The sequence below is a fragment of the Cariama cristata genome, unplaced genomic scaffold, assembly GCF_000690535.1.
Source record: "Cariama cristata isolate BGI_N322 unplaced genomic scaffold, ASM69053v1 scaffold2248, whole genome shotgun sequence".
Lineage (NCBI taxonomy): Eukaryota > Metazoa > Chordata > Aves > Cariamiformes > Cariamidae > Cariama > Cariama cristata.
Window position 1 is genome coordinate 82,224 of NW_009630433.1, and position 13,909 is coordinate 96,132.

The 13,909-nt window shown below is 41.7% G+C and overlaps 1 protein-coding gene across 1 annotated transcript in view; it reads right to left on the reverse strand.

Moving 5' to 3' along the window:
* The window catches only part of SMOC1 (SPARC related modular calcium binding 1), a gene marked incomplete at its 5' end in the record, with an annotated part of 87,155 nt that extends 74,344 nt beyond the window's left edge, over positions 1 to 12,811 (reverse strand). The window contains 2 exons of the mRNA XM_009705510.1: positions 4,616 to 4,728; positions 12,640 to 12,811. Of these exons, the coding sequence (XP_009703812.1) occupies positions 4,616 to 4,728; positions 12,640 to 12,811 (285 nt within the window). The remainder of the gene's footprint in view (positions 1 to 4,615; positions 4,729 to 12,639) is intronic.
* Positions 12,812 to 13,909: the final 1,098 nt, after the last annotated feature.

The window sequence follows — 13,909 nt, forward strand, 5'->3', positions numbered from 1 at the left end:
ACAGACTCATATTACCAGATGTGGGAGTGCTCTGGAAGCTATCTGAAAACAGAAAATTGCTCTGACAAAGTCAGACCACTCACTGATCCCACCATAAGACAACAGGTCTGACTGATGCACTCGCTTCAAGAGAAATCTCAGTGCCGCACCTAACTGCACCAGCAGCTGCAGTTTTGAGAGCCCTCAGCTCAAAGAAACTCTCCAAGGAGCCTTGCTCTCAGCCACTTGTACACAGACTTGCGAGGAAAAGAAACCACAGCTAGACAGTGGAAGGTGGTGGCAAATAGCAAGACACACCACAAAAAGCCTCACAAGACTACACCCCCAAAGCAGGGTTAACATTATTCATGTTCATATTAATCTGTCTGAAATGGATCCCATTTAAAACCTCAGCAACCTTTTCTAAAAAACTGCTTGGGGGAAAACTATGAAGAATGCAAGTCTCTCTCAGCCCATGGCAACAAGCCCAATGGCACTAGGCAGCAAAAGAAAGTGTGCAGATTACTCAGTAGAGCCTGTTGTTTATGAAGAACAGATCACAGCAGGTTAAGTGCAGCATGGAAAGGGAATGGCATTTATGCAAAATACAGCATAACAGCAAAAAGTAGAGAGCAAATCTTGAGAACAGAAACTGATTTTAGTCATGTCCAATTCTGCACAACAGTAGGTGACCTCAGTTTTATACAATTAATCAAGTTACTCATATCAAACAAACATTCTTATGTTGTGAATAACTCAAATTTTATCTGTGTGCTTATATTACTGTGGGCTAAGTGCAGAGAGCTTTTGTTACAGGAAGTAATATTCCCCACACAGACTGAAATATAAAGAAATAGCAATTCCAGAGCAATTCATCAGGTCTGCTCCCATTTACAGTCATCCCATCATGCCTGCAATGCCACCACCTGTTCCATGCTGCACATCCATGCCACATTTTTTGATGTGTAATCAGTGCTAAAAAGGGATTTTATAAGATCTTCACAATACACAAACTCCCAGAGTAAGGGAAGCAGCACACATGGTGCGTAGAAACAGTTATGAAAACCAGTGAATTGACAGGTGCCTGCACCTCTTCATGCAGCACACAAAACCCATTATAACTAGCCATGCCTAGGAAAACTGGCCATCCAAGCAATAGAATTGGTGGCAACACTTCTTTTCGGTCTAGATTTTACAGACGATGAAAAAAAGACAGGATGTCTCACTAACATAGGGTTTAAATGCAATCCAAACCAAGGTCTTTGCCTTCAGGCCCTCTTCTCTTTCACCCTTGTTACCACATCTAACTGTTGGGTGTCGGAGCCAGTTGCCCCACAGGGAAGCGGCAAGAGATAAGGTCAGCATGGCCTCCCCTCCACAGCCACTGCCCCATGCGGCACATGCTGCTGGTCACAGAACAGCAGAGTAGCCAGGTTCTCTTCGCCACCCTACAGCCCCATCCAATTTGGGGTGGATCCAGCTCCAAATTCACATAGGTTTGTACTGCACACAATTCCAGAAGCTGGAAAGGGCAGACTTGAGCTGCTTTCAGAGGAACATCCTCACTTAGTGCTGCTTTCAGTGTATACCCATAGTGATTGCAATTTAATTTCTAAACCAGAGTATTATGACAAACCATACAAGCAACAGTTCAATCTAGTTAAGACCAAGCAGATTGTGAACATACAGTTACCACTACCAAATGCAGCTCCCAAATGTGCACTGTTTGTATTTTTCACTCCCGCAAAACTTTCAAGAATTTCCAACAATTAGACAAAAAAACAGATCATTTGAAGTCTGATGGCAGGGATGATGATGTGGGCCTGAACACTGACTATGTACGCATCTACAAATAAAAGGCTCAGCTCAATACCTGAAAGCAAGTCATCCACATCTTGAGTGCGTGCCATAACAATTAAGACATTTGATATTCTAAATACATGCGTGTATCTTTGTATCCCCTCAGATTAGAGGATAGATTTTCTTTCACCTAAAATATTCCTCCAAAAACAGTTATATGGAAGGGGGGAAGTTACTGAAAAAAATTCCCTAGCCAACTCCACATACAGGGTATACCCTGAAGCATATATCTTGTTGGGATGGGGATTCAAGGTTGAAGAGCATGGTGGGTATTTCTCCTAGAAACTTCATTGAGAGATGCTGTTCTGTTGTGGACTCCCAGCTGAGATTTTGGAGTTTGGATATTCTCAGGATACTGAACCAGAACAAACTAATAACAGTTCACAGCTGACTTCAGCAAGGCCTCAAGCACTTCAAGAACTGGCTGACAGCTTCCCTGCAGAGCAGAAGCCAGGGGTGCCAATTCTCTGCACAAGAGATGCAGTACCCAAATCACCTCCACAAGGTGAGATCTATTTGTGAGTTGCTGGAAGGAAGAACTGTTTAGACTGTTCACCAAAATTCTAACTTTTATACATCCTTTTAAAATCAAAGTTTAATTAATTTGGATCAGAAGCTAAAGGAAGTATTTGTTTCAAATGCAGGTTGAAACCAGTTAGTTTCCTCGGACATTGTTTTTCATTCACATCTTATGCAGGGACAATGACCTTAAATGTTGCAATACAAATGATGAAGCTGGTTCATGAGGTATGCAGAATGTGGGGTATTTTTACAATCCAAGGAATGATATGAATTCCAGTTATCTCCAGCTACAAAGGGATCAGAGGCTCCCTTCATCACGCCAGGTAAAACAAAAGCATTTCAGTGTTCACAGATAGGACTGAACGGAGGAAGAATGTGAAATATCACTTGGCTGCCAGCTGAAAGCACACGATTTTTGTAAGCAGTTTCATGCTGCTCCTCCACTGGCAACCCACGCTGGCCAGAGAATGTGCAGGAAAGAGGTCCAGCAGCTGCTCTGCAATCCAGACACCAGTACCAACCTTCCAAATAAACCTCTCTGAAACAAAGCTTTATCAGCTGCACTCTCAGTCCAGTTTATTAGGATAAAAATTTCACCTGCATCCCCCACTTTACTGTTCAAGAGGTTGATGGACAGGTGACAGACATTGGAAAGTCAGCTTTCCTTTCCCCTTTTTACTTGAACTATAAAGTTTAACATGGAACACTTAGTTGGCCCACTATGCTAGGTTTTATAAGTGTTCCTCTCCAGTGCCAACATAACCTGAGCAGCTCTACACAAACTCAAATTTCAACAATTGAGACCACAGTTAGACTGCAAGAACCTGCAGCCACCTTCCCTCTTACCCCCACCTTCCCAAGATGGTCCCCACTGTACACAAACATGATGCTGCTCCAAAGTATGCAAAGTTGGCAGGATGGATAAAACTTTTCCCACTTCACCATTAACAAACAAAAACACTCCCACACACCAGATAATGGGAGGGTAAGGCTGAGAGGGGGAATAAAAATTTTTGGTGGGTTATCACAAAAAAAATAATCTTTCCTCTTCCCCCAGGCATCATAAAGTGTTTGAACCAACCCCAAAGCTTTTTGTCTTTCTCATCTTTTGGAAGCCAATATTGATTATATTTTGGAATCTTTTTTTACCTTCAAAAGGCTTTGCGAGCAGTAACTAATGAATGCTAAAATTTCTGAGGCACAAGATCTCTAGAGCAGTGCTAGATATAGGGAAGCTATGGCAAAAAAAAGTTGTGCGATTTACCTAAGTTCACAAAGCAGAGGTCACCAGGGTTGCAGGATTTTGGCTTTTGAGATGCATGCCAAACTGAGCAGACAGTATACCCCTCCCACCTGTTAGGGAACTGCACATGAGCCATTTTAAACACTCAGTTCAGTTAGCACTGGGACATTACTCAATATGCTAGTGGTAACAGAACAAAGTACCACTCTTCATTTCTACCCTGCCTCGGCAAACTACTTTTCCTCTCAAAATCTCCCTCATGAGGGTTTCTTTTTGCCATAACTACTTCAACTTCTCTGGAATTCTGTAGGACCTCTCCCAGTCCAACTATTTCTGAAGGATGCTCAGTGACCAGGACTGGCTATTCATTTTTCACAGATATTAAAGGCCAACAAATAATAGGTCTCCTCTGCTACCCCTACCTGAGATAATTGCTTCTCAAGAGAAGCAGCATTTTGAAACAGTCTACAATCCCAGCACATCATTCAGTGAACACTAAAGAATCAAAAATGCAAACAAAGCAGTTTCATGACCACTCTGTCAGACCCCCAAAACACAACAGGGCATATAACAGGAAAGAGTCACCTGTCACTAACAAGTACCCTGCAGAGGGAAGAGGCTCAATAGACCACTCTCTTTTGCTGGGATAGATGAAGTACAGGTAACAGCAGAAGAAGCTTGGTCCACAGCTCTCTTTGCAGCTCACCTTCAGGGAAACATTTACCTCCCCTGCAACTTGTTTTTGTTTCTGTGCTATGCTGCAGGCTGATGCCATTTGTTTCTGTGCTACATTGAAGGGGGATGACATTACATATGTAGGTGTCTTTTAAGGTATGGTGCCTGAATCAAACCTTCCAGTTGGTTAAACAAGTCCCCAGCTTTCAACACTTTCATCTGAGTAACTGAGTCTGAGTGTGCACCTGTGCTGCTATCATCACTTGTTCATGCCTTAACAATGAATCTCCTGCAGCCACCAGGCGCCTGGCTGAAGGAAGTCAATAGACATTTTACCTGCGTGAATGATCCATCCTCATTGCATTCTGGGATGAAAACTGCTTCCTGGGGTTTCTTTGCCTGTTCCAGAGCTTGAGCTCTCTCTAATCGACACTTGCTTTGGCCAGCATCTACAAAGAGAAAAGCAAAACCCGCTTAGATTGCAAACATCATTTGGCCTCTTCAAAAGCTACCAGATGCACCACGCAGCTGTAGGGAGGGGAGAAAAAAAAAAAAAAAAAAAATCAAACAAATATAAGGCATCAAGGACCATTACCTGCACATTAATGAGGCAGCTATGGAGTTAGCGCTCACTATCCCAGAGACAAATATGAACCTAGAAAATCAAGCTACAAGCCAGTTAATGAAAAGCTGCCTAATTTCCTAGCAATAGTTTTTACAGTCATCCAAGGGCTCCAGAAGCTTCTTCCAACAAGCACTGGTACACAATGTCCACAGAGTGAAAGATTTTCCCAGAGGGAGTTGTGTTTGTGTTAATATTAACAGCCTGAAACCGGATGGCTGAGCATAAGCCAAGTAATTCAGGCCCAGAAGTGAGCAATGTGGAAGAAGGGATGGCCCCAGCAAAGCTTCTTCTCTGAGCAACTCTCCGAGTAAGATGCTAAAATAACCAGCGACCCATCTGAACTTCCACCTTTGCGTGGTTCAGATAAGGTAGATACGTGCTTTCCCGAAACCCAGCTTCTACCTCCAGTCCCAGTGCTTACAGCCAGGTGTGCATTATACTTTCTCATATTAGTTACTCACTTTGCTGCCAAGAAAAAAACATTGCTCTGCAAGCAAAGTTTGAACAAGTTAAAATAGCAGCTCTGCACTTATTTTAGATGACAGCAGCATGTAGCACGACCTTAACCCCTTCCAGGTCCAGCCCACTGTTACAGAGTGTAGACGCAGATAAGCCTAACACTGATGACTGATGGGTCAAAGAGGAGAGTTATGCTCTGCAGAGATACAGATTGATTCAGTGTTTACATTTAAAAATATGATGTCTAACAGCACTGCTGTTCAGTCTAGGAAGAAGAAAAACAGCAAACATCTGTTTCCATGGGATTCTGACATGGAGACTAGCACTTTCTACCTTTTCCCGTTAATCCACTAACTGAAGATTTTCAGTGCAGAAACTGCAAAATCTGATCAGAGTCTTTCAGTGGCACCAGAGAGAGTGATCAAGATCAAATCCCCATTCTACCAGGCACGGAAATCACACTGGTTAACACAAAAATTCCACTAGAATTCCCTGAAGATCGCATATTCTGCTTCACAGATCCCATGAACTTCAACAACGGTATCACCAATACCAGCACTGAATTAGAAAGCCAGTCTGGGTTCTCAGATCAACGGAATTCACAGTGCATGGCAATAGAAGTGACTTCCACCTAAGCATATTTAGATGCAGAAACCAATGACAATGCTGTAAATAGTTTTGATAAAGACATAGACCAAAAATTTCAAGCTAGGTACTTTATTTACACAACTAATGACTCAAGAGACTAAGCTTCCGGTTTGCCAACACAGTTTCGTTTTAAACATATCGCATTACTTCCCAAGCTGGATTTCACAAGTCTTCTGAAATTATGGAAATCCAACCCTCCTCTTTGGAAAAAGTCATTATTCATAGCAATAGCATTCAGCACAGATGCCTTAGCTTAAGCACTGGGTTACAAAGGAAGAGTGCCTATACCAACTCTGCCACTGACCCACTGAGTGGCTACAAGCTGGTCAACCTCACCTTCCTATGACCTTGTGTCCCTTCTGATCCTATGTCACTCATCTTTAGACTGTAATTTGTTTGTGGGGTGTTTGCACAATACCCTTAAGCACATGGAGCTTTGATCTCAGCTGGAACTATCATGAGCTTGTATAAAGAGCAAGATTGCTACTCACAGAATGAAAAGGTTTTCTTGGATAAAATTTACACTAAATTTAAGAGAAGTAGTATTTGTTTTTCTAATTAGCCATGATATAACCTCTAAGCTGGCATTTGCTCCCCGCCCCCCCCGCCAAAGTGACCAGATGATCAGACCTTGTTGTACACCTCCACTGGAGGACAGTCCTGCCAGTAGTACTGACCCTTCCAACACACACTCCTTCTTTCAGCTGAAAAGGAAGCACTGGCAATGCTGTTAAGCGGAACACCTAACTATCACCTGCAGATCTCCTGTCCAAGCTTAAGAGTCTAACCTCACTGGGCATGACTTAGGACATTATTACAAAACCAGATGGTGTGACCGCAACTTCTGTTTTATAGCTAGCTGTCTGACTAAAAACACCTTCAAGTTCTGCTTCACAAGGGACAACTAAGTAGCAAAAAAAAAATCAGCATATATTATGCAGATCTGCATGTATAAGGAAAGAAAAAAAGTTGCAAATTTCTCCCATAACACTCAAAGCAGAGATTCACAAATTAAAGTCTGTTTTCTAGTCTCCCCATCTGAAGATACAGGACTGCAGATAGGCATATCTGGTTCCTCTCCTGAACATAAACAGAAGCTCAAAGCACTTCCACACAGCATCTTCTTTACTGCTGGCGCACTCACAACTACATGACTGAAATTGGATGCTTCACCACATAGCTGGTAGGAGCAAACATCTTACGGTCCCTCCTGTAGTACAAATACATGAGGAGCCCAGGCAGAAGGAGACTAACTGAAATCTTTGTCCAAGTTGTCTAATGAGCAGACACAAACATGCACATAATCAAGCCCTTACTATAAGGAGAAGATAATATAAACATGTTACTGCTAAGGTAAATACGTCCCTCCTGGTAATTTTAACCAGCCTTTATAGACTGAAGCCTCTACTACTACCCAGTAGACCACACTGCATAGCACATCACCACTGCACCACAGCATTTAAGAGATCACCGCTGTTGCAGCAACCTCTTTTGCGATTCAACCCTTGCCTCAAGTGATGTCTCTTCACAAATTGCTGCTGAAGCGCAGAGAAGACAGACAATTTTTCTCCTGCTCATGAACACTCAGCCCTGATTACTTCTCCCATCCTTCCTCATTGATTTCCAAAGGTCATGCCAGTCCTTTTACAGCCTTGACTTGGAACAACCACCGATATACCATGTTGGCTGGAGAGGTGTGTGCATACCACTATCTTTTTTGTCTGTTATTTCACAGTTTGGTTCCAGTAAAAACAGTGCCTTTAATATCAACATTTACCAGTTTGTTTTTAAAAGGACTGTCAATCCTTCTCTTCCTCACTCCACAAGCTGGTATTTTTATAATGTTTGCATCAACATGTGATTCCAGTGGGATGACTTCACCTTGCTATTTTTGCTTTGTTAATTAGAAAATGTAAAATATTACATAAGTGCCAAGTGTTAAAAAGTAGCAGCCAAATAGCTCACCCTAAATAAGATGCATTACAAATTTTACTAAAGTCTGATGCTATGAGGTAGATTCATATACCCTATTCTGCATTTTGATCGTTTACCTGAGTGTTTCAGCACTTTTTCTTCCCTCTTCTTAAAAATGTTCTCTGGAGTATCAAACGCCAAGCTTATAAAACAGAATGGCATTAATGCATTCCAGTTTCACAGTCCAGACAGGCTAAATAGGACTTTCTCCCTTTCCTCACATAAGGTGAAAAACCAAAACAGAATGACTTTTCAAAAAGCAGAGCTGTTTAATAATTTGACTTTAAATATCTTCAAACTTAGGACAGATTTACTGCAGCTCAGAAAGCTGCCTTTTAGAGAAAATTAATTCTCAAGTTGGTAACTGGCAACTAAGAGATTGTGAACTCCAAGTGATGTTTTTGACATCTGTGGTCTAATCTGCAGAACACAGGTGCACATAATTTTGGATTTTGCAATGAAGTTGGCGAGTTACCATGGTTGATCTTATCCATGAACAGTTTATTCAAATGAGACCACCGTGTCCCTCATAGCATACACAGTGCACTCCTGAATACGCCTCAAGAATTCCAGCAGCCCCTCTTCAACAGGCAGAGGCAGTTTTGACACCACGCAACTTCATGGTATAAAGACCCAAGGTATCCTAATAATACAAAGTGAAATATCTCCAGGCATTCACATAACACTAGGAGCAAATCTATACAACGCAACCACAAAGATCTAGCTATTTAATTTTAATTCTACTTTGTTTTTATCAAAAGCTCAAAGGGCAAAAATTGATTCAAGCAGCTTTTGAACTATTTCTAGTTCCATTAGGTAACTGTCTCACATACTGGCCAGGTCTCCACCAGGTATGGAGCAGTCCAGCTACACTGAAGTCAGCAGATTCATACCCACTTACTCCAGCCAGTGAACTGTGCCTTTGCATAAAACAGACAAAAATGGAACCTCAGCAAACTACAAAAACACGCCTATCTGTCGCACAGGGTGTCAGTCATTCTCCACTCTCCCCATTATTTTCAACCTCATTTCTGACAAGTCCTACACCTGGAATCTCCAACTTATTTCCTTCCATGCTGATGTGCTTTGCTCCTTCTTTGATAGCCACATACCACTTCTACTCCAGAGTTCCCTAACTTATTTGGAGCATACCTAAAAACATGCCTAAATTTGCAAAGTGATGAAAGTGTCATTTCAGATTTTATTGACTAACTGCTGCCAAGGAGGGACTCACTTTGAACTTTCTTATTCCTAGTCAAGGGAGAATACAGAACACATGCATCTAGGAAGTGTACAGAAAAAAAAAAGTCATTTCAAAATATCATCTCCTGTCCAACAAGAACAGTAGATAGAAGAGAAAGATTACCTTCAAACCAGCCATCACTAGTCAGAAGCAGACCTTCCTTTCCAGCACATTAGCCAAAAGTTGTGTTCATCCAGGTGTCCCAGGAGATAGAGTGAAGACCCCTGTTACAATTCCCACCAGTAACTTACAGATAGGTTCATTCTACATAGGGACTTGTGATCTAATAACAAGCTCTATACCAGCAGACTTTCAAAACCAACCATTAGAAATCTAAAGGGAAGTTTTAGAACACTCCCATCCCCTTTTTTTTTAATTAAATGGGCCAAGCTAGTTGCTAGAAACCAACCAGTTAACATAGAACTTCAATGTGTTTTAAGCCACAGATACCAAATATACCCAAACAATCACTGCATAGTCTTGACAGTTTGCCAAGACTCATTTAACAAGTATTTGTCCTTCATCCCTGCAAAATGACACTGGATCTTAAGATGTCTGCAGACAAAAGATCCAGGTAGGAGATCTTGGCTGTGTATTTTAAGCACAGCTATGTCACCTGGAACTATTCTCTGGAATCTCATGAATGAGGCTCCATTTGTCATGGATGCTGTAAGTTTGATCATTTTAAGCTACTCCTGACTTTTAACCCTTTGTGATGTGTGAGTGAGGGTTCGGAGGGAGTTCAGATAATTTACTGCTGAAGGAATTTTGTTGAAAAGCACGTGAGGAAGCTAGCAAGGAGTGAGAGCTGAATAAGAGTTATAGTTCCCAAAGGGCTAGCAAGATTTCATCCTTGAAGGTCCTTAGCTTCTTGAGAGAGAGCAGAGAGCTAAGCTGAATCAAAAAAGGTTCTGTTCTCACTATGGAAACCATTCTGCTTGCCTTGGCACAAGCACAGTTCAAGTTATCAGCATATGAAATTGGAAACCTATAGTAAATCTAGGGTGCAGAACTATGCCTTGCTCTCCACAATATACTTCCTCTTTTCCTTATTTTAGTTACCTGGTTCCCATGCATCCTGCGTGCCCACCCCCACCCCAAGAAGGAAGCACAGGTTACAATTGCTTATTTCATAAGCATAAGTTCTTGGATATGGTATCTATCACAATCATATGTGACTGGGCTCAATGGCCCATGGGATCCCTTCCAGTCCTATGAGAGTTCCCCTATAGGGCATCTCTGTCATGCAGAAGGAGTGAAGGTTATTTAGGGTAAACCTGGTGTCCTACTGCAGCAGTAGAAGGTGCTCAAACACTGCTGGTGATACCTTCCTTTGTGCAAGTACAAGATACAGACATGGCCAACCTCCTGTATTTAGGCATACCTGTCTCATAACTGTCTGTATTTGCCAAGAACAGTGATCTTTATGCACAACTAGAGGTCACATTCCTAACGCAACTAGAAAAAAACAAAATACCTTTCAATAGCAGCATATATGGAAATTACCAGCAAGGTTAAATTTGAATGGATAGTTAAAAGAATATTCCTACTTCCCAGGGATTCATTGGAGCATTAGTGGGTTAAAAGCAAGACTTCCAGTTGTCAAACAGTTCCTGGTTATTAGGTACTGTATAGTACCACAGAGTAAGAGGAAAAAGGAAAGGAGAACACAAGTAGTTTCAGATAAACATTTCAGTTGTGTCAGAGAGCAGAAAGGAAAGTACATTTTACCTGTGCTTAAGACAAAAAAGACTTTAGTTTCTTCCTTGGGACTTGTTGCAATCACGATATACAGTAGGCTGTGTAGCTTCACAATCAACATTTTCTTCACTTCCAGAAACAGACACTTTTGCATATGCATATAGATGTACCACATTTCAGATCCCATGTTTTAAGTGACTGAACAGTGCCAGTTTATATGCCAATATCAGCCATGAAGTTGCTTATCTGAGCCACTCTGCTCAAGCGATGAAAGCAAAAGCAGGACTGCCACTCTACCGCTTCTTATTGTGATACTCCAAAATGCATCACTTGCAAGAACAGTCCAATTGCTTCTTGGTCTCTGGGAAGAAAGCTTCTGAGTTTCCAGCACTCAGAAAGCAGCATGATTCAAAGGCATTTTTCTGTGCTATGAGAGAGAAGCTGCCATAAAGCAACCCATCAGTGCTGAGAAAAAAAAGCAGCATACAGGTAAGTGTTTTCCAGTGAGAAACTGTTTAAGAGAGCAATATTTGAGGTCATGTTCATAATTCACCTATACCATAAAGCTTGTCAATACACTGAAAAGGGATTTCCATTTTAGAACAAATAATTCTGACAAAGACACATTTTTATAATAGTAAAAAAGCCTTCATAAACAAAAGCCAGGCTTAAACATATGTCTATTTATCATTCCACAGGGATTTTAATGAGTTTCTCCTGTCACTTTAACCAATTGCTAAAAACCATCTGTGCCATCTGCCCTCTGAGTCAATTGTGCTCTCAGAAAATGCACTCAACTCGATTTTTCACTTCACCGCAGAAGCAAACCATTTGTGTGACAAGACACCTATATTCCTTAAATGTTTCAACTTCATCTTTAGATTATGATGAAGAGCTGAATTGAGAAACAATATTCTCACTTTTAAGCAGATGCGTAACAGCAAACAGACAAAAAAAAAGAGACTACGTAAAGCTTTGCATACATTCTGTGTTCTTAATTAGCTCAGCACAGAAAAGCTGTGTATGTCTGAAAAGGGACTAGACATATAACGTGCACTGTATATTCTTCCCCACTCCACATTCCTATCACTTCACCGCAGAAGCAAACCATTTGTGTGACGAGACACCTATATTCCTTAAAAGTTTCAACTTCATCTTTAGATTATGCTGAAGAGCTGAATTGAGAAACAATACTCTCACTTTTAAGCAGATGCGTAACAGCAGACAAAAAAAAAGAGACTACGTAAAGCTTTGCATACATTCTGTGTTCTTAATTAGCTCAGCACAGAAAAGCTGTGTATGTCTGAAAAGGGACTAGACATATAACGTGCACTGTATATTCTTCCCCACTCCACATTCCTATCGCTCAAAGGTATCTCACTTCCTCACCAACACAGGTAGCAAGGAAGACCTCTTCTTTCAGGATTTGATATTGCATTTCCATGGGGCCAGCTCCTTCTGCCCTGTAGATGCGTATTTTGGCCCTTTTTCCGTGATGTCTCTGGCTCCTTTGCGTTCTTTCATTGATAATTCAGTCAGTTCTTACTCCCACTGCCTGAACCCAGACTCAGATACCCATGCGCACATGAACGCACAATTTCAATCAGATTACTCACAGAGCATGGTACTAAACTCAAGGGTCTAAGAATCCAGTTTCTTATGAGGTAGAACTCCCATTCCTCCCTTCAAAGGTATTTGAAATCCACCTACCTTTGCACCGGCCACGATGTGTCACGCTCAGACTTGACTCCCGGCATTTGGCTCTCTGGTAGTCACACATCGACTCGTATGTTCTGCCGTCAGAGGCACAAAGGGGTTTGGACTGGGACCTGGAGCAATGCAGGTTACACTGGGGGTCTCTGTCACGGTCACTTATTAAAAACTGAAGGAAGTGGAAAAAAAAGGAGGAAGGGGAAAAAAAAAAATATTGGTTTGTTTGGTTTCCCATAACAGAGCACGGTGTATTTTGTTTTTATGACAATAGCAATATGGTCTATAACGCAGTTTAAGCTGCCTACCAAAGCTGACTTTGCCTGAAGGGAACTTTAAATGAAACACGTACATCTTTAAAAAAAAAAAATCAGGGTCTTTGCTATTCCATTTTCTTTAACAGAACGGAAACATTACTCACTCTGCCTCACCTCTGAAAAACATAAGATGTGCAAAGCCAAACATAACCCACACGGGAAGGGCAATACTGAGTCACAACAGCCCAGCTTGCCCAGCGCCCTGCCGCAAACAGTATCTGGTACTAGACAATTTTAGTCAGAGGCACAAATAACTTATTGCTGAGGATGGAGGAACCCAAATAATGTATCAAGATTGGCCTTGGTAGTTGAACCATGGATATGGCCAGCTTTATATCACCAGTTCTTTGCTTTTTAAAGCATTACTTATGTCATCTGTGGATACCACCTGCAACAGCATACCTGCACACTCCAAAAGCCACGTTTTGTTCCTTCCTGATGACATCCTGCCCAGCTGGCAATTGCATTTCATGCATCCCACAATCTAATTGCACACTATGTGAAAAGCTATTTCCTTTCAGAAATTTGAATTTGCCATCTTTCTGAATACCTTTCTTCCTGAGCATTCAGTTCAAATGCAGCCTGTTTTATGTAAGTGTAGCACTCCTTTCTTGTCAGTCTCTCAACACAAATAGTTCCCAGTCTACCAATTCCTTGCCCAGATGACTTCCTCCGTACCACAATCACTGCTGCTTCCCTTCTCTGAAAACAGCTTGGCTTCTGCCTTTTCTTTTGGAGATGGGGAAACCCACAATGCACATGAATGAGTCTCCATTTTCTGTCCGCTTGTTGCCTGCGAACCCCAATGTCCAGCAGTAGTTTTCTGCTGTACCCTCAGCTGTAGTCTGAGTTGCCTATAGGGACACACAGGTCTCTTCCCCAAGTTCACACTATCTTCCTGAGAACTCTAAGTGCCAGTCCTCTTTCCATAACCACTGGCATAGTGTTTCAGC